Below are 20,638 nucleotides of genomic sequence, written 5' to 3'. Positions count from 1 at the left end.
GGTCAATGTTATGAATCTTATCTATCACCGTTAAACATAGATTAAAGTTTAAGAGATAAAAGATCTATGTTTAAATTTGAATTATTATTAGTTTAATTTTTTTTGTTCTGAGAAAATTCATATCCAGTTAGGGTATATAATCTTTATTAATGTATACAAAAAATATATTTCATTATAATTTAGAAAGTAAGGAGATATTTGAAATATTTTTAAATTAAATATTTGTTTTTTGTAATTTTTAAAAAGTATCTTCAAATTTTGTCAACTTTGTTTTTGCTTCATTATGTTTACAAAATTAAATAAATGTTTTGGTTGTAATGAGATTTAATTTATATGTAATTGTGTAATATTTTATAATTCTTTCACTTTTATTCAATTATTATTTTGGTACTTTCATTTAAAATTTATATAATTATAATTTTTTTCTAAATATTTGACATTGAACAAACAAAAATATATCATTTTAAATTGAATATTTGATAATATCATATTTTATTTGCTGTATTTTTTATACAAATTAATTAATGAAAATGGGGATTACTTTGAGCATGAAATGAGATAATCAAACTCGTTCTCCCCCTCTTGTCACCCTTACATATATCTCGTCTCAATTGAATTTAAATTCTTTAACTACTTTAAATAGTTGTTGCCTTTAACAACCTAACTTAATTATTGAGACTCTTTAAATAAGGGATAAGAGATTAAAAATGAGAGAAGTAAACAAATTGTAAGTGTTTTGATTGTAAGTGTTTTGATTGATGATTGAATAAGAAATATGTTAATCGTAAGATTTACAAATTGATGATGAGAAAATTACGTGTGAAGGGACAATTGAGGAAAGTGTCCATTATCACGCTGACTTTTTCTTCGTATCGGCCTTATTCATGTCCTACTTCATAATTTCCTTAGTCCCTTTCTTATTTACAATTATAGGTGAGAAGTTGAGTGACTTAATGAGAGAAGCTTTGAAAAGAGAAATGTTGAGTTATCAAAAAGATCATGAAAGATTTTGAGTCTGTTTTGGATATCAAGGTGAACTTTTGTAAGAACAAGTTTGGGATTTCGAGCTAGATTTGATGAGTATTCAAAGTCAAAGATTTGATGAGTATTGAGGATCTTAAATATGAAAAGGAAGATTCAGTAGGTCAACTGAGAAATGGTTTATGAGGCAAAGGGAGGTGGCAAATTCAATCTCTATCTGCCAGCTTCTGTATTATTATTTTGACTTCAAAACACTCCAGAGAGATCTTTAGTAGAAAAGAAGGTAAATAGTATATGTTTATGGTGGACAAATTTAAAAAGCTGTGTGAACGTTTTTCATTGTGATGTGGAAAAAACTTTCTTACTTATGAAGAATATGGAGGCAAGGTAAAAAATATTGGAAATAGTTAAATGTGAGTCAAAGTTTTACATTGGATAGAATAGATAAAGTTAAATATTATATAAAAATAAAGATCCATAACATCATTGCTTCAAGATTTTTGTGTAAAACTGATGTCAAATATTTTATATATATAAGACTAATGTCATATAATCATATGAAATCACAACTTTTCAATGATTATAACCATGTATAAAAAAATATATAACTCAACAAAAAGGAAGATCTACACAGCACAGTTTTTGAGGTTGTTTTTCCTAGGTGATGTAAAGTTGATGATGTTTTTGTGTTTAGGTAGGTTTTCTTTTAGCAATGAAAATCTTGGTTATATCTTATGTAGATAGGTTATAGTACAGTGAGTAGTTATTATCTTGTATTCCTATACAACTAATATTCGAGACAAAAGTTAAATTCAATTACGTGTTTGGTTTCCTGAGAAAAATTAAAATTGTATTTCTTTAGAATGGACGGCTAAAAACAAAACAGTTTTAAAATTTTTAAAATAAGAACATGTATAAGTGGAAAACATTGAAGTAAATTCCTGGCTACTTTAACCTATTAAAGAAAGAGAAAAAAAATTAAAGATTCCCCTAGTGCAAAAACTTTCACCAAGAATATTCTGTTTTAAAAAGTGTTTGTGAGAAGGAGGCTTAAGACACTCACTTCATGGTGTATAATTGTTAAATATATATGCTTTAAATAAACATAAAATCACTAAAAAAGTAGTAGTGATCTCCAAAATCTGTTGCTATTTAAGTTATTTCAATGACAAAATGAACAATCAAATCAAGTTTATTTTTAGAAGCTTAAATCGATTTTCAAGTCATCACTATTTACTTACTTATTTTACACTTGTTACTCTTAAATTATCAGGAACTATTGATTGTAGGTTTGAATGGAACCAATATATAACTAAATATTTTGTTACATGAATAAAATGATTTTTAGTTTTCAATCACATCCACAATACTTCATTTAAACTCATATTATATAATAAAATATAAATAAAATTATTTATAACATAATGCATGAGCACCATTATAGCACATGGTTTAAACTGTATGCAGTCAATCCAAAGATGGTGTAATATATCTACATTTTTTGAACAATATGTTGGAATATATGTTCCTCCAATGTTTTTATAGTGTTTTTATAGCACACTCAACGTTATTAATTTATCTTATTTTACATTATCTATATCACCTCTAGATTCCTCTAATGTAGACTTTGAATTTGTTCACCAAGTCTTTACTCCATTGAACACGCTCATATAAATTCTATTTTACATGATTTTCTAACAATATTCAAATACATTTCATTATTATTAATAAATACATTAGGAGAAACGTTAATATTTTTTCCTACAAAATAATAAAATATATTTTGTTATATCAGCAAAAAAAAATAAAATTACTTTGAGAGAGAATTAAAATCTAATATTACCTTAGGGAAAATATGATATAAGTACAAAGGGACAACATGGAGAGTTGCAGATGGTTGTATTGCACGTTATACAGAAAAAGTGGAAGAACAATGCAGCACGTTTCTAGGGAAAAAGAGTTTCATCAACAAATGAAGCTCAATATTCAAATATTCATCTGCAAACAAATATGACAAAAACATAAACTTTACCAGCCATGAAATTAAAAATAATGAGAAAAAAAATTATGCAACCAAATTGTCATGATGTCATTATTTATAAAATCAACTAAAATATCCATACATACTAATAAATCAAATTGTGTCATTATTTATAAAATATTCATACATAGAAACTAAAACTATATCGGTAACTGCAAATTTTTTAATTTTATTTGATATATCCATTTCAAAATTTTGTATAAAAAATTGAATAAAATAGTGATTTAAATATGTTTTGGTAATTTCTGTAATTATTTTATCTTTTTCTAAATTTAATTCTATTCTCTTCCAAACACTAACTTCTTCATGAACATGATTTTGGTTCTTTGTAATGAAAAGTTTTGAAAATTATCTGGGGATTGACTCCAAAGTGTGCTAGTTGAACAGTAGATTTAGATAAAGTTGTTTGAGGTAGTATTATAAGTGTTACTTCATTCCACCACTTTGTTGGTGATGATAAGATTTAACCAAACAAATAAAATATATGGAAAGGATTCTAAGTGGAGCCATCCATGTATGAACAAAATCTTTCCATTTTAACCTTCTATATCATGGCCCCATGTTCTATCTATCTACTAGCCCCCACCATCACTTTGATTCCAAATTCTTCTTTCTAATTTTTTAATCGTGTTTTTGTAACGTTCTCATTGAGAGTGAAAGAATGCTCACAATAATGCATTGGGTTTATAACATTATGCTACACAATTATGTTTGCATTATCATTTTAACAACATTTTATAAATATATATTTGCAACATTTCTAATATCTCATTCTTTAATTTTATTATTAATTATCATTAATAACAAAAATTGAATCCAAAACTAAATTAAGATTTAAAATTTCAACCCATTAAAAGGTAAGGATGAATTATAATTTAATACAACCCATTAAATAAAATATGGTTTTACGTAACCTAAAATTAGTTTATAACAAAGAAAGTCCTCTAAACTTATGTTTAATGTCTCTCCTGGATGAAAGATGGACTGCATACATTCAACCAAAAGAAAACATAACAGTGATTTGAAATAAATGCACGCCGGCTTTCAATAATTGTCTCGTTCATGACGAAGAAAGACTGTGGAGAGTTTTGCTTTTCTTTTTGACATTCATTCCACCCTAGTTACCTCGCAATTTCGAAATACACGAATATGCTTCATTTTTTCATATTAAATCCTTAATGGATGGTTGTATTTAGAAATAGAACTTGGTTCATTCGTTACTTTAGATTTTTGAAACTAATGCATGATTTCACTTGTTGAGGATTCAAGGAATTGAAATTTGATGAGTGATCATAAGCTCAAAGGCTTTAAAAATAAGATTTGAGTATTCTTGTGAATTGATTTTAACATGAATATATATTTGGGATAATTTAGAATGCATGAGAATGAAGTGGTTGAAGTTTAATCTTGACAAATTGTAAATACACTTTGTTAATTTCTTGTTGCACACCAACTATTTGATAAAATACAAAAAGAGTTTCTTATTGTTTTTTGAACTTTGTATCTAATTGAGTCATGAACTCCGAGAGTTGCCATGAATTGCGAGGATTATTATGCGTTGTACAAATCTCTTAGGAGAGAACGATAAAATACTTATTACTTGTTATGTACAACCAGTACCGGTGCACTTGCCTTATTGGATTTTCACCACCAAGAAAGGGTCGTAAGTTTCCTTATCTTAGTCACACGAATTCTTGTAAGTGAATCATTCAAGATAGTGAAAATATTATTATTATTATTATTATTATTATTATTATTATTATTTATTTTCTAAACAATCTAAAAATCATCATATCTAATTTTTAATATGTTAATGCGCTTAGAACGGCTTGTCTTGTCTCTTTTCGACAACAATGGACAAAGAAAAAAAAAAAAAAAGAGTGACCTCACTTTCGCGAAAATTTCCAGTTTCTTACTATAAAAACTGTTTCTCACTTCTGCTTATTCCCCTGCACTTCTTCTTGTGATAAGTGTAAGCTTCATGTGCTCCCTCCTATTCTCTCTTTCCCATTTTCTTTCTTCTTTCATCTTCTCCTTTTCAATTTGCATGCTTCATTCAACTGTTTTGTACTATGTATAGAAATTTATTCCCTTCGTTAGGGTTCTTCTATTAATCATCTCTTCTCATTATCTCTATTCTTTTGCTGGTTGGAATCAATTATATGCATGCTCATAACATTACCTAGGAAACTTTACAGATTTCATACAACAACATAGGTAAACAAATCTTGTTTATGTTTTTATGTATATATTTTTTGTTTAATGTTGGAAGTTTCACGTCGACTAGAGATAAGACAATTTCATAATATATAAGTGAAGTGCAAATCTCATCTTATAAAGCGATTTTGCGGGATTGAATTAGATTTAAAGTTCATTTCTAACATGGTATCAGAGTCATTATTTAAAAAAATATATTCTAACGAGATTTCTTGAACATTCTTCTCTTGGTTTCTCTTTTATTCTGTTTCTTGTTTCGTAGTCTTCAGCACAGTTCCCTTGTGTTTCTGTCTATCTAAATTCTGAAAGATTTTGTTGCTGACAATATCATTTCTTCATCTTTGTGGCTTGCAGAAAAAGGTTGTCTGAAAAACTTGGAGATCAGGTATCAAACAACTACTAATGAAAATTTCAGATGCACATATGATTAATAACACATATGCCGATAATAATAAAAATAAAAACAAGAACAAAATATATTTATTTTTCACGAAATTAAGGATGTTATATATATGTCACGTAGCTGCTTTGATGAGGTGGGGAACAAACGTGTTTTGTAATCCACTTCTGAAAAAAGTGTCTATTCATAGTTTACTTTTATATATATGGCATTTTAACGACCAAAATTAGTATGTGGAATCTTGTGTCGTCCACGTAGTTACCCTAATGTCATTGTTTGTTTTCTCATGGAGTGTTGCATGGGTAAGACCAAAAGAGCATGATAAGAAATACGCGTAAAAAAAAGTAATTTAATCACTTGTAACACTTTTTTTTTAGTTTTTAAATCTAAAATTTTACTTGTTTCATTCTTTATTTATTTTTAAAATATAATATTTAAAAAAAATACATTTTATAAATGAGTTTTAATTAGTGATTTTTCTCATAAAATTGTTTATAAAGGTGACTAACCTTTTCAAATTTATTTATTCTTTACTAAGATATCATATTCTTTAATATGAATAATTAACTTTTGAATAGAAGTACAACATTACTCTTTGATTTCAAAATGTTTTAAAAGATATTTGTGTACAAAAAAAAAATTGTAATTACTACTACGAATCATAATTTCTAAAGATAAAACAAACTTTTTTAATTTTTATTCATCACATATATATACCTCCAATAACTGCTTTGTCTGTTTTCCTCACAATTTGTTTGTCAACAACAACTAATATATAAATATAGAAAATACGAAATTAAAACATATAAATACCAAATCTCTTTCTCAACATAAAAAAATATTAATGTAATTTTATATTACTTTTAATCTAATAATATGAAATTAGCGTCTTGTGATTGACGTTAATTAAAATAAACTAGGGTCAATCCGACATTATCTTTGGTATATAATTTTGTGTCTTTTTTAGCCGACTCTAATAATATTATTGTGCAAGCTCTAACGCTAATTTTTTGTCATTAATTCTGTAGATTTTTGTAGTGTCATATATATATATATATATATATATATATATATATATATATATATATATATATATATATATATATATATAAAGTCTTTCACCATAAAATAGATAATACTCACATGTCATATCTTCTGGAAAATAAACTCTTTCTGCTGTAAATTAAGTTATACATGGATGGGTGTCATATAATGCATGTAAATTGGAAAAATAATATAAATGACGTAATTAATTAATTCTGAATACTATAAGTACACAAATAAAAATGGTAATTCTTCCCTAGTGATCATAAAAAGAAAAACAGAAGTTTCTCTGTCAATAAAAAATAAAAGAAAGAAAGAAAGAAAAGGCAAATAACAAAAAGTAGTGTGAAGAACAGAAAATTAAGGGAAAAGTCAACAACACTGGACTTGTGCCAAGAAAAATGGTCTGATTCATCAATTGCACGACAATATCAGTGTTTTTTGTATGATATCTCAAACTTTCATCATTGAAGTTGATGCTGTGATGATTTATTTTAGATTTTTGAATATTTTATCATTTGTTGGTGTTTGTATTACAGTGTGGTGAAATCTTTTACATTATTTTAAAAAAAAATCTCAAGTATTAAAATGACAAAATTTAAAAAAAAAATCATTAAATAACAATCAAATTTAAAAATAAAAAACAATTAATCATTAGATTAATAAAATAAATATAATTTTTAAAATAAAAATCATTAATATTTAAAATAGACTCTAATATTAATAAAAAATTATAATTATTTTGTGAATTGTAAGTTTCTAAATATTAAATACCAAAATTTTACCTACCTATTATTAATAATTTTAAGTTAGTCACAAATTTAAAAAGAATGAGTTCAATTTAAAATCTATAATGATAAGTATTTAACGTTAGAGACAATTTAAACTATTATTCATACATATTATAATTTTTTTATTAACAATGTAAACAATATTAAATATTCATAACTTTTAATTTATAAATTTTTGTTTGACTTAATCAATATAATGACTATTTATTTTTGTCTCTAAATTTAACTTTTATTTAATATTTTCTTTAATGAATATTTTATCTGTCATGAAATTTTGTAGTTTTCAAGTGGACAGTTTCCACTTCATAAATATTTTAAAAATATTATTATGTTCATTAGATAATAAAAAAGTTTACATGAAAGAAAAATAGAGGATTGAAAATTTTTCAATAAAATAATTGTAAAATAAAAGATTTTTCAAACTTTCAAAATAATCATCAAGAGAGGTTAAAATCTTTCACAAAAAATAATCTTCATCGGATATAAAAAATCGTTATAAACCTAAAAACCTAAAAAAATTGTGGCAAATATATTTACAAAAGTTTAAAAAAGTTCATAAATCAATTTGTAGAGGATAAAAAGTAAAACAAAATCTACTAAAAGTACACCTGCATAATAGTTTATCGTTTTGCAATTCTGTGTTTTGGTTTAAATTCGTCAGAAACTAGGATCTTTCCAAAATTATTTAGTTTCTTTATCAAATTTCTTCAATCTAAACTCTAAAATTATACCTATTTTTATTTTTCTTATTTTACTAAAAATCTTCACAAGTTGAATCAATTAAATGTATTAAAAAAAAATGCTTCATTATATAAAAAGAGCATTAATATTTAATATACACTTAGATAGTGAGTAAAAATGACAGGTTTATAAATTATCCCAAAAAAAAAAACAAATGTATAATAAATATACATAATAAAATGAAGATTTACATATATAATTTCGCTTAAAAATAATAAACTCCACATTCTTTGCATTCTAATCTCACATTCTTCAATCTTCTTTAATTTTCATTATTTCTTTTATATATTTTAACTTAACAATTAACTTACTTCATATTTCAATTAACTTACTGACTCTTTCATTATTTAAAAAATAAATAAATAACTGCGAAATCCCTTTTTACATTTTAACTAATACACATGTTTACCATTGCTTAATTAGGTTAGGGTTTCCTTTTTCTAATTCTTGTTTCTTTCAAAGGTGTGGTTATTTGATCATCTAACGTTTATATTTTTCCTTCCATTACAATTTTTAACTTTCAGTTGCTTAAATGATCATATATTTAATTAATTTATAGTTAAATGTGCATGATTAATTAAGAAACCATAATTCAACACTGCACTTAAAATTACTTAATTAACGAGAAAGATAAATAAATCTGTAGTATAAAGGTCTTGAACTAATTTTTTATTTTACAGTGAAATGGCTATGGCAGTTGGAAACACAACAAATCCAGAAGAATTACAGATAGTGATTCATAGATTTGCTTCAGTTCAATGCAGAAGTCCTTCATGTGATCTATTACAGAATACAAGTAATTCCTAATCTCTCACTCCTAAAATAATACTCAATCAACAACATCTTCGTCTTTTTTTATTTGTTTTCAAGAGTGACTTTGCTAAACATATTTTAATTTTTTTTAATATGAACCAATATTAAAATAATTATACAATAAATAATAAATAATTGAAAGTGAGAGAGTGTTTTAGAAATGTTATTTTTTTTAATATTATTAAATTTTCATTTAATCTATTTGAGTGTAATTGTTAAAAAAGAAAAGAAAAGTTTTTTTACACCATAATTATTATTGTAAGAGTAAAATAATATTTTTGTCAAACTTTAGTAGTCAAAAAATCAAATTTTTCTATATTTATAGGAAGAAGAGAAAATGAATAGTAACAAGAAGTAGTATCAAACAGGACATTGATATTTTGACTACTAAATTTTGATAATTTTTTTTACAATATGAGGTTACATCTTTTAAGTAGTTTTGAAATATTGGAAATGAAAAAAATGAAAAAATGAAAAACTATTTAAAAGATGACATCTTTAAGATAAAGTTTCAAAATTTAGTAATAAAAAAAATTGTAAATGGTGTCAAAATAAGAGTTTCCTTGTTAAGAATTGCATGAGGTGAATAAATTCATTTGAGTTATGAACCTATCATATGGTATATAATGCATGCATCTAACATAGTTTCCTATAGGGGATTATGTGAAAAAATGTGCTCCCATTTACAACCTTGCAATTAAAGGGGACTGGAAAGAAGCAAGAACCATGTTAATGGCGGATAGCAGGTTGGCCACTGCTGCTATCTCACAAGGATGGGCCACACTGCTTCACGTAGCAGCAGAAGCAAATCAGTTGCACTTCGTGGAGGAACTGGTGCAACAACTCAACCCCTATGACTTAGAACTACAAGACTTCAAAGGAAACACAGCTTTCTGCTTTGCTGCAGCAATTGGCAATGTCAAAATTGCAGAAGCCATGGTCCGAAGAAATAGAAGTTTGCCAACTATAAGAGGTGGAGAAGGACTCACCCCACTTCACATGGCTGCTTTACAGGGAAAAAGTGAAATGGCATGGTATCTCTACCCTTATACGGTTCACAACTTCCATGCTGAAGATTGGGATCTGTTGTTCTTTCTTTCTATCAACACTGCCATTTATGGTACGCATGCATGTGTGTGCATATATATTTCTCTCTCCCCTCCTCTTCCTTTCTTTAATTTCTTCAAAACTCTCTTGAAATTTTACAGATTTAGCTTTGAAGATGTTACAAGATAATCCCATGTTAGCACTCGCTCGGAATGAGAACGAGGAAACAGGGTTGCATGTTTTGGCACGAAAATCTTCTGCTTTTAGTTGTGAAGGTCGAAGGTGTCCAAATCAGTTCATGAACTCACGTAAGTCTTTGCAATCACTGTTGTTCAAAACCTCATTAGTTTATCATAATATAACTTGACATGTGAAATTATTTGTGATAGGTAAGAATCAAAGTTTGGCTCTCCAACTTGTAAGGTGTCTTTGGGATACCCTAGTTTCTCTTGATTGCACAGAGATACAATTGATACGAGTCATAAACGAGCCGTCTCAAGTAATATTCATTGCCGCTGAAGTAGGAAACTGTGAGATTATACTTGAGTTGGCTAAATCTTACCCAGATCTCCCATGGGAAGTTAATGACAAAAATCAAAGCATATTTCACATTGCAGTTTTGTATCGCCATGCAACCATATTTAATCTCATACATGAAATAAGATCAATCAGGAATTTTGTGGTAACATATGAGGATGCAGATCAAAACAATTTACTGCATTGTGCTGCAAAATTAGCACCACCAAACCAACTTAACTTGGTGTCTGGAGCAGCTTTTCAGATGATGCACGAGTTACGGTGGTACGAGGTATCTCTTCCAAACCTCATGCATGTTGATCAACCTTCTGTTTTATTTCCTCTGCATCTATACATTTTCATATATTACAGGAGGTGAAGAAGGTGATGCCACCTTGTTTCATAGAGAAGAGAAATTTCAATGGTAAAACTCCTCGTGAACTCTTCACCGAAGAGCATGCAGAGTTACTGACAAAAGCTGAATCTTGGATGAAGAGCGTGGCAAACTCTTGCATGATAGTTTCAACACTTATTGCTACAGAAGTGTGCACCGCAGCATTCAGCATTCCACGTGGTGATGATGATGAAAATGGAAACCCCAACTGCAATGCTATCATCTTCATAATATTTGCAATCTCAGATGCAACTTCTCTGATATCATCTTCAATCTCAATTCTTATTTTCTTGTCCATGCTTACCATAGCTCGTTATGCAGAGGATGACTTCTTCATGTCTCTGCCAATGAAGCTGATATGTGGATTGGTTACACTGTTTATCTCCATAGCGAGCATGATGGTCGCATTTAGCACTGCTTTCTTCATAACTTATGCTCATGGCCACAATTGGGTGCCAACCTTCATTTCTGTACTTGCACTTGCACCAATCACCTTATTCACATTTCTTCTGTTTCCCTTATGGTCAGACATTGTTTACTCAGCCTATTTCTCTAGATCTATATTTCGGCCAAATAAGCACGTTCTGTACTAGGAAATCTGAGGCCCTTAATAATGATTTTAGTACTGTATTTTAAGTGCTTATTATCCTCAAATTACAGTGCAAGAAGAACTTGTTGCTACACATGCTTTTCTTCTTAACATCCATTTATCATTCCATTGAGATGCTTGCTCTGCAATTCGAATTTCTCATTTGAAGTTTTGAAGATGAGTACACCTATCCATTTAAAAAAATTTAAAAAAAAATATTTAAATTTTAAAAATGGATAATCAGAAGCTAAATACATTTTTAAAATTTTGGAGAAACAAAATTGAATTTATCCCATAGGAAAAACAAAAGTCTCATAAAAAGTGCTGAATTTAAGAAAAGGGTAATTCTAGAAGTCCATATTATAATCTAGTAGCATGACGACGTCGTATCATGCTGTTGAAGATATTCATAAATTAGCTGTGCTCGGAGTGAAATGTTTCTCCATTTCGTTCCTTCTCTTTCTTCGACTTTCCCCTTTTGCTGTACAAACAGAGATTGTTATTTCTGAAGATTGAAGAACCTCGATCATTGTTTTGAGAATTGGCGATACCAGGACCTAGGTTTTCTTCGTTTTCATCTCAGTAGAAACTAAACAGGTCAATTAACCTCTTATTTCCCATTTGTTTCTTTATGTGTATAGCAGAATATGAATGCTTCTTGATTCAGAAGTTTTTATGATTTAAGTTTTAGGTTTTCGCTGCTTTCCTTTCATTCTTCAATCTTCGTTTATTAGAGTGTATCAGTAAAATTAAAATTAAAATTGCAAAATAGATACTTGTGAGTGTACAAAACACTTCTCTGTGATTTATTGGTTCACGGTATGCGAAATGATGGTGCTTCCGATATAAGTGCTTCTGCCATGGTATTTGAGAGAAGCTAATATTTATAATGGTGAAAGCTGGAGCAAGAACCTTCATCTCTGTTTTGTTTGTACAAATGTTGGATGCAGTTATCGCAAGTGTTAGATTGCGTAAATAATAATACATCTCTTGCGTAATAATGCAGGTGAGCCTAGCGAATATGGAATGTGTGGTTCAGGGAATCATAGAGACACAGGTGAGTTTATGTTTTATTTGAATTGTTCATTGGAACTGGCTTTTTCTTTGAAGAATGGGGAGGTATTGTGGAATTAAATTTATCTGGGTTAGCCATGGTCTCTTGATGTGGGTTATTATAGTTCATCGTGTTTCATGTTAATGACATAATTTTCATTTAGAATGCTAATCTTCATTGTTGGCGTGTTACTTGCATTTAGTGTTTAAATTCTCCTATGGAAGTAAGGAAAAGGGTTGAGTGGCCACCTTAATGGTGCCTTCCTCAAGTAAAAAGTTAAGAAACAAATTTAGTTTGTTTCTAGGAATGTGAAATTTGTGTAATTCAGTGTTAAAATTCTGCAAATTCATTGTGTACACTTCTGGATGACTTAAAATGAGTTAAAGGTTTAACTGCAAAGTTCCACTTGTATCTTTACTGTTACCCAATTTTTCCTTTGTTCAAATATTAAAATTCCAAACTGATCTTTTTCAATTCTACAAAAATGTGCAAAACAATTCTGATATATGTTTAAAATTATATGTTGACACCTGGTATTCTCAATTATCTTTCTTGTTGTTGCACAAATCTATTTTTTCCTGTGAATGATTCATTCTTTGTTTGTTATTCGCTTGGGCTTTCTCTGAAATAACTTGATCCACTTGGTGTGAAGCTAATGTTGTTTTAGACAGTAACGAACTATTGTCTAATAGCTTGAGTATGCATGATGGTATATTATCCTACTTTTTTTTTTTCATTTATTTATTAGAATCTACGGATGAAAGACTTGTTGTCTCATGGAAAGCATTCTAATTGTATGTGTTTTTGTTCATTTTAATTGGTAGAAATAATCACTCGTTTTTGTCAGTTTCCTCAGACAACTTGGGAAAAAACAAGTGATGATTTGTCAAACATGCACACACTTCTGCACTTATGGAAGGCAGTAGAATCACATTATTTCTTGAACAGAAATAATAATGTGGACATTCTTTTTGCTCTATATCCATAATTGTTCTTTTAGATAATCAAGATTTGTTCTGTTAGTAATACATTTTTTCAGAAGGAAACATTCATGTGGAAAGGCTGTGTAAGACAACCTTGACTTTTAATATTTTATGTTCACAGCATGTTGAGGCTTTAGAGATTCTTCTTCAAGGACTATGTGGTGTTCAGAGAGAACGATTGAGGATACATGAAATATGTCTCAAGAGTGGTCCACATCTTGGTTAGTGTTTTATTTCAATAATTTGATATTTTTTGGCCAACAACATTTTCCTTTTATTATCGCTGTTATGAAAGTACTTTTATTACTAAGAGGGGAAGAATATCCTGGAAAAACTAGCACGGAATAACTTGCATTAGAAGACAGGGAAATGTATGTCCTTACAAGAAAGCCTTCAATTGCTATTTGTCTAAGAAGCAAGCCCCTGAGAAGCTAAAAGTGCATATGAGATGAACGGTACTGAGAAGGAGAAGAAGAAGTAAAGCCCCTGAGAAGAGTGCATATGAGATAGACAGTACTGATAATAGAGAGACAATTGTATTTCGTAACAGCAATATAATAGCATCATCCTTCACCCAACTCCACCAAAACAGAAAAAAAGGCACTTCTGCCCAGAACCTCACCCAATTTACTCCCTCCTAAGCCTTCTCCAAATGCAATTTTGAAAATTTACTTCAAATTATGAAGAAATGCCCCAAATTCTTTGGAAGCCTGCAATGAGTAATCCGGAATACCAGACATGATTAGCTGTTGGCCATTGTAAAATTGAAGGACTTTGTAATTTTGTTTAGTGTTGTCTGTACAACCACATAAAGTGTAATCTCTATTAAATGTTTGTTTCAGTATATGCAGTGACAATTTCATTTAGAATGTTTTTTGTTTTGCTCTGTATTTATCTTCATGAATAGAAATGAAATATATTTTCAAATTCTTTTATGATTCCCTCATCATTTTTGTGTACTTTTGAATTATTTTGTGCATGTATCCTCAACATTTTATGATTTCCTATTAATCATGAGTTAATGGGCTTTGTTTGTAGGCAGTGTACCCTCAGAGGTTCGGCTTCTGTGTGACCTAGAGCAAGCTGAACCTTCGTGGTAAACCATTCATCTTTACTTTCAAAACTTTGTTGATTTTTTTTTTTTTATAATCAAATACCCATTAAATATGTGATTGATTGATGGCTTGTTCAGGACTGTTAGACATGTAGGTGGTGCAATGAGGGGTGCAGGTGCAGAGCAAATTTCTGTTCTGGTTAGGTCAATGGTGGAAAGCAAAACAAGCAAAAATGTTCTTCGTTTGTTTTATACACTGGGGTACAAACTAGATCATGAGCTGCTGAGGGTGGGATTCTCCTTCAATTTCTTCAGGGGTGCACAAATCACTGTAACAGTTTCATCAATCAATAAAATGCTGAAGTTACATGCAACTGACGAGGCGGTGCCAGTAACACCTGGTATACAAATGGTCGAAGTAACAGCACCTGCAGCTGCTGAAACCTACACTGAAGTTGCTGCTGCTGTGTCATCCTTTTGTGAATACCTTGCACCGTAAGAATCTCTTTTCTCAATTGCACGTTTTTCTATACCAATTGCAAATCTTTTACATACCAAGAGGCTGGAGCTGCAGTAACCAGCAGATTTACTGCTTTGTTAATTTTAATAACTTTTCATGCTGGGTTGATATCTCTCGGTCATGATTGTCTAGGGTCTTAACATCATATTAGGATTAGTTAACGATTATCAATAGAAGTGGTTTTGTAACCTTGAGAGTCTGCAGAAAAATACCATACATTTCTTATCTTCATTCACATAGATCATTGATATTTGTAGATCTTTGGTGTGAATTTCGCAGGCTTCTCCACCTGTCGAAACCAGGCATTTCGACCGGTGTTGTAGCTACTGCTGCTGCAGCTGCTGCATCTCTAATGTCAGATGGTGGGGGCACAACATTGTAATGAGACTGTACAACCGTTACCAACGCCCTTTATGTACATTACTTGCTTAATTTTTTCAATGAGACGTTAACGTAAAATTTTCACTTCACAAGAACATGTTAAATTTTAACATCGGAATATGCCGTCTCTTTATGAATTGCTTCATGATATATCATTTGGTATAGAACTGTAATGTGATTGTTTCAAGCTATTGAGAGTGGGTATAAGTGTCAATTTTATTCAGAAAAAGAAGAAAAGAATCAGAAGTGCTGGCTAAATGTTTATTATGCTAAATTTTCAACATGTTTCATAACTGTAAACATTTTTTTTTACGAAGTAAATACCTTGGCTAAAACAATTATTAAAATCAATTAGTTTACTGTTCGTGAAATATGGCTATATTTTTGTATTTATTTTCCAAATTTTATTTATAAACTTCGATATCTTTAATTCAAAATGAATAAAAGGCTACAAAGACAAAAAAAAAAATAACAAGGATGAAGATGTAGTAACAAAGACCGAAGAAAGAAAAAGAGTTTATGGGTATAAAAGGTCAAATAAAAAAAAATTATAAAAATAAAAATAAAATGTAACTATTTGATCTAATTTAGGTCTAAACGGTGTCAAACTATTGATAATTTCTTCTGGTAACTTATCAAAATTTTTCCTGCATTTTATTATTTGGAATTTTATTTTTTTAGAACGTAATAAATCAATGTTGGAAATATTTTTCTGAAATAGGAGTGGTTAGTGTCTCTTGAAAAAATTTTCATAATTGATTTAGTGCATAAAATCCAGAATAATAGAATGTAGACAAATTTTAATTCTGAGAAAGTTATTAAAATTATAAAATACTACAAAATCATATTTTTAAAAAATATTAATAATTAGTTTTCACTAATCAAACTGCATATATAAAATAAAGCAAGCGCAGAAAATCGTCATTACTAGCGTAATTCACAAGATAAAAATATTTTAGGAAAGAAAATTTTCTACCGCCTTAAACTTTGATTAGTCACCAATGTGTCACACATGAAATAAGACAACAAAATATCACTCAAAAATAAGCAATTTGAGATATTACCTATTAGTATAAAACTCTAGGATAAAAGAAAAATAGTGAGTTTCCACGCATAATCACAGAAAGAACATCCCCAGTTATTTATGCAATTTTTGAAGATTAAAAAAGAGAAAAAGATATTAATCACACAGCAACTCTATTTGACCGTTCTGAAAATGAATGTTTTATCTTATCTAATTCATATAAAAATTGCACGTGCTCTTTCTTTTTCAGTGAAATCACCATTGTCGGTTTCTTTTAACAAACACATTGACGAAATTTCGAAGAACTTTAGTTGTGAACCAAGCTTCGAAGAAGGTTTATAGTTATGAACGAAGCTTCGAAAATCATTGAAAGCTGAAAACGAAGTTTGGAAGAATATTAGTTGTGAACAAGTTTCCAAGAAAGTGGTCACGAAATTTAGTTAACGATTAGATATTGGAAATCTTTGATCTGAGTTTATCCTGATTATATCAAACAAATAAAAATATTTATCCAACATAATTAGAATAATTTTTTCAGATTTTTAAAACAAAGTTTCATAAAATACAATTTTATACAACCCAAATTTAAAAATATAGTTTAAGATTTTCAATGATAAATTAAATAATTTGAATGAAAGTATTGGGTGATGAAAGTTAATAAATGTTTATGCACTTTATTTTGTGAAATCACTTTGTAAGAAACTACTGTGGATAACAAAAACAATCTAAGGAACTCACCCTGGTTTATATAAGAGGGTTGTTCTGATATATTTAAAAGTTTCAAATCACTTATAATTAAAAGTTAAAAATAATATATACATTCTTCTTCTTTAGCCTCTTGATATGTCTCATAAGAAAAAATTTATGATTAAATTAATCCTAATAGTACTATTTTAATGGAGTTGAATGTTGAAACAACAATTTTTTACCACAATAATAAGATTGTATACGAATAAATACTTTAAAATAGATTATTTATAATTTAAAATAAATGTATCTATATATATATATGTATGTATGTATAAATTTTAATTTATAAATTTTTGTTAATGGTGTGTGTAACATCCCATTTAAATAATAACATAATTAAATAAAATCTTACACCGGATAATATAAAAAAGCCAAGTTGCGGAGTATAAAGTCACTCCTTACAGTTATCCAAGGTACTTAAAAGAAAATACTAAAGCTCATTACAAAGCCCACAACCCAAAAGGAGTAAGAGATAGCCGATATTCGAAATAAAGCCTTGGGGGTAATACAATACACGGGCCTTAGCCCTAAAGAAAAGCCCAAATAAAACATGAAGTCCAGCCCAGGTAGACTGTGTAGCAGAATCATCTCTTCCCTGTTGACCTCGAGTACCTCTCGCATCTGCTCCCATCAATAAATTGATGATCATCGCAAAGGTAGAAACATACAAGGCAATCAAACAAGCAAGGGTAAGCTAGAGCCAAAAGGATTTTATCATGCAATCAGATATACTTTCACAGTCCAATATGCATACATCATCCAAGCATGTTATGACCTTCCAATCAATGCACTAAGACTCGACTCGACTCATCCGGATACATATAACCTGGTCGGATTCAGCGGTTGTGGTGGATACCTCTGCTCACCCCCGAGCTGCTCACCCCCGAGCTATGTGTTACAAGTGTTACAATGAATCAATCCCCCACACACAAGGTTAGCCCTTAATGAGTTTCGGGTCTCCTGCTACTCTCACCACAAGAGTCAGTCCGCTCTAAGTGAGACTAACTGACTCTTTAGAGTCTCAGGATGCAATCCTTACCTTGAATCCTTACCAAATTATATAGATGGGGCACCACCATGGACACCCACTAACAGGGACCATGGAATTACGTCCCGACTACTGAAGCACAATCCTGAAATGTCACCTAGAAATTCCAAGGAATTACGTACTGACCACATACTATACATATTCAAACAAACAGTAATATTTATCATGCTTATAAATCTCATGCCAACCTTTATAATCCATCCTCATACATGCTCCATGTTGAATCCATTCCAAATCATCCTTCCCAATTCATGAATATAGAAATGTAATTCATACCGACACCATGCCACTTTGATTACCAGCCATCTCATACAAGTCACATGCCAAGGTCATGTTAAACTTATCAATCGCAGACCTTAAACCATTCCACTCATACCCATTCGCCCAATTCATGCTTTTAAAAGTAATTGAATCAATCCACAAGTTCAAGTTAAAGTAAGGAATTAAAATTCTGCAGCAATTCTCGCTTAAGCTAGACTGATCTCGCTTAAGCTAGACTGGTCTCGCTTAAGCTAGAAATTCTCGCTTAAGCTAGACTGATCTCGCTTAAGCTAGAATCCCTCGCTTAAGTTAAACTGACAGCTTTTTAATGATTTCAACATGTAAAAACACAAAATCCCAAACATAAAAAAATTTAAGAAAACACAAGCACGTTGTATAAAACGTTGGCATCATATTTCATGCTTTAAAAGAGTAAACAAATCAATTATGGGAGCATATAAGCATTTAACAATTGTTAATCTCGCTCAAGCTAAGGAGCTTTCGCTCAGGCAACAAGGTCTCTCGCTCAAGCGAAAAACTTTCGCTTAAGCGAGATTGAAAACAGAGAGTACTTCGAGTTCTCGCTCAAGCTAGCTCATCTCGCTCAAGCGAGAGGCCTTCGCTCAGGCGAGCACTCGAAAATAAAAGGGGGCGAGTTACTGTCATTCTCGCTTAGGCAAGAGCTCCTCGCTTAGGCGAGAGCTTCCTGTTTGGGCGAGAAACAACTCCCTTAGGCGAGCATAACAGATCTCACCTGCTCTCACGCATGCAAAGCCAAAAATCCATCCAGAAACAATACACCGATTATTTTCACACCATCAAAAGCACATCAAATTATCAAGAGCACCCAACAGAAACAAAAAGACACATTATTTATAAAAGCATGAAAAATCCTAGCTTCCCTCACCTGGATAGATGCTAGTGGAAAGCACAGGCACCTACGACAACGAACCCAACAGCTTTAAGAGCATACTCAAGAGGTGGAGCAGAGAATGAGGTTGAGCTTACTTGAATCTGAATGAGTTTCGAGCCCTAGCAGAGCACTGTTTGAGGGGAAAAGAGGAGTAAGATGACTGATTTTTGCAAAATGGGCAGAACATGAGAGGGTTAGGCTGGTTTAGGGGTTTTGGGATGCCTTATGGGCCAGCCTTAGGCCCAATTGACTAAGAGAGACCCTTAAATTTTAGGACAAAATTAAAGTAGGTCTTACAGTGTGTATGAATAAAAAATTTTAAGAATATGATTCATTTTTATAGAGAATTTGAAATATTTTATAATAAAATAGTTAATATTTTATAAGTATAATTTGATTACTTAAATTAGATAATTATAATTTCACCTTAAAAAAAGGAATTTAAAATTCCTCAACCTATGTTAAGAATTTGTGGCGATTTTTTTTATCATTAACACCCATGTTTATATTTGTAAATAGTTTATTAGGATTTTTTGTGTTAATACCGCTTAGAAAAGTTTTTCAACCTATTGATTGAAAATTCGAGAAAAAAAAACCTAACCAGTCTCAATTGAAAACAAATTTATAATAAGGTGAATCAAATATTTTTTTTTTCGATATATGTTGAAAAAAATTAAACTTTAACTAAAACATACATCAACCAAGATAAAATTAAAAAAATAGCCAATATTAATATTTTAAAATTGTTTAATTTTTTAATATTTAAATAATATTTTTGTATTTAATGATAATTGAAATAATTTATTAAAAAAATTAAAATTTAATAAATTTGAATTATCTTATTTAAATAACGCAAGTAAAAGCTTAAATAATTTAAAATGGGATAATGCAAATTTAATAAATTTAAAACTTTTAAAAATTACCAAGTTTCTTGTCCAAATTCAAGGTAAAAGTAATTGGTAAAGAAATTTGGTACAAGTGTTTATTATTGCTGGTACTATTTAAATTCTAAAAGAATAGTCCCATCAACATAATATATTTAAAAGTAAGCATGCTCCATGGTTTCTTGTGTCGTC

At 29.8% G+C, this 20,638-nt stretch overlaps 2 protein-coding genes across 3 annotated transcripts; both read left to right on the top strand.

Annotated features, from left to right (window-relative positions):
- Positions 1 to 4,982: 4,982 nt before the first annotated feature.
- Positions 4,983 to 11,668, top strand: LOC114164653. Of its 2 annotated transcripts, XM_028049390.1 has the most exons (7): positions 4,983 to 4,994; positions 5,594 to 5,624; positions 8,896 to 9,011; positions 9,684 to 10,148; positions 10,237 to 10,383; positions 10,465 to 10,883; positions 10,964 to 11,668. In XM_028049390.1, the coding sequence occupies exons 3-7, from the start codon at positions 8,900 to 8,902 to the stop codon at positions 11,576 to 11,578; spliced, it is 1,758 nt and encodes a 585-aa protein (XP_027905191.1). In that variant the 5' UTR covers positions 4,983 to 4,994; positions 5,594 to 5,624; positions 8,896 to 8,899; the 3' UTR covers positions 11,579 to 11,668. The 2 variants fall into 2 exon arrangements, with proteins under 2 accessions (XP_027905191.1, XP_027905190.1); XM_028049389.1 differs by lacking the exon at positions 4,983 to 4,994 and having other exon boundaries at positions 5,508 to 5,624.
- Positions 11,669 to 11,956: 288 nt separating this feature from the next.
- On the top strand, positions 11,957 to 15,757 carry LOC114164654 (mediator of RNA polymerase II transcription subunit 18-like). Its single transcript, XM_028049392.1, has 6 exons — positions 11,957 to 12,171; positions 12,581 to 12,631; positions 13,733 to 13,832; positions 14,650 to 14,707; positions 14,804 to 15,160; positions 15,465 to 15,757. The coding sequence occupies exons 2-6, from the start codon at positions 12,596 to 12,598 to the stop codon at positions 15,565 to 15,567; spliced, it is 654 nt and encodes a 217-aa protein (XP_027905193.1). The 5' UTR covers positions 11,957 to 12,171; positions 12,581 to 12,595; the 3' UTR covers positions 15,568 to 15,757.
- The last annotated feature ends 4,881 nt before the right edge of the window (positions 15,758 to 20,638 follow it).

Source organism: Vigna unguiculata, chromosome 9, assembly GCF_004118075.2.
Source record: "Vigna unguiculata cultivar IT97K-499-35 chromosome 9, ASM411807v1, whole genome shotgun sequence".
NCBI lineage: Eukaryota > Viridiplantae > Streptophyta > Magnoliopsida > Fabales > Fabaceae > Vigna > Vigna unguiculata.
This window is presented reverse-complemented; position numbering and strand designations above follow the sequence as displayed.

Bases quoted from the DNA above. Each gene is read 5' to 3' on its own strand.
- LOC114164653 (XM_028049390.1), top strand. From the start codon at position 8,900: ATGGCTATGGCAGTTGGAAACACAACAAATCCAGAAGAATTACAGATA. The intron at 9,012-9,683 runs GTAATTCCTAAT...AGTTTCCTATAG, and splicing joins TGATCTATTACAGAATACAA to GGGATTATGTGAAAAAATGT. The intron at 10,384-10,464 runs GTAAGTCTTTGC...TATTTGTGATAG, and splicing joins AAATCAGTTCATGAACTCAC to GTAAGAATCAAAGTTTGGCT.
- LOC114164654 (XM_028049392.1), top strand. From the start codon at position 12,596: ATGGAATGTGTGGTTCAGGGAATCATAGAGACACAG. The intron at 12,632-13,732 runs GTGAGTTTATGT...TTATGTTCACAG, and splicing joins AGGGAATCATAGAGACACAG to CATGTTGAGGCTTTAGAGAT. The intron at 13,833-14,649 runs GTTAGTGTTTTA...CTTTGTTTGTAG, and splicing joins CAAGAGTGGTCCACATCTTG to GCAGTGTACCCTCAGAGGTT.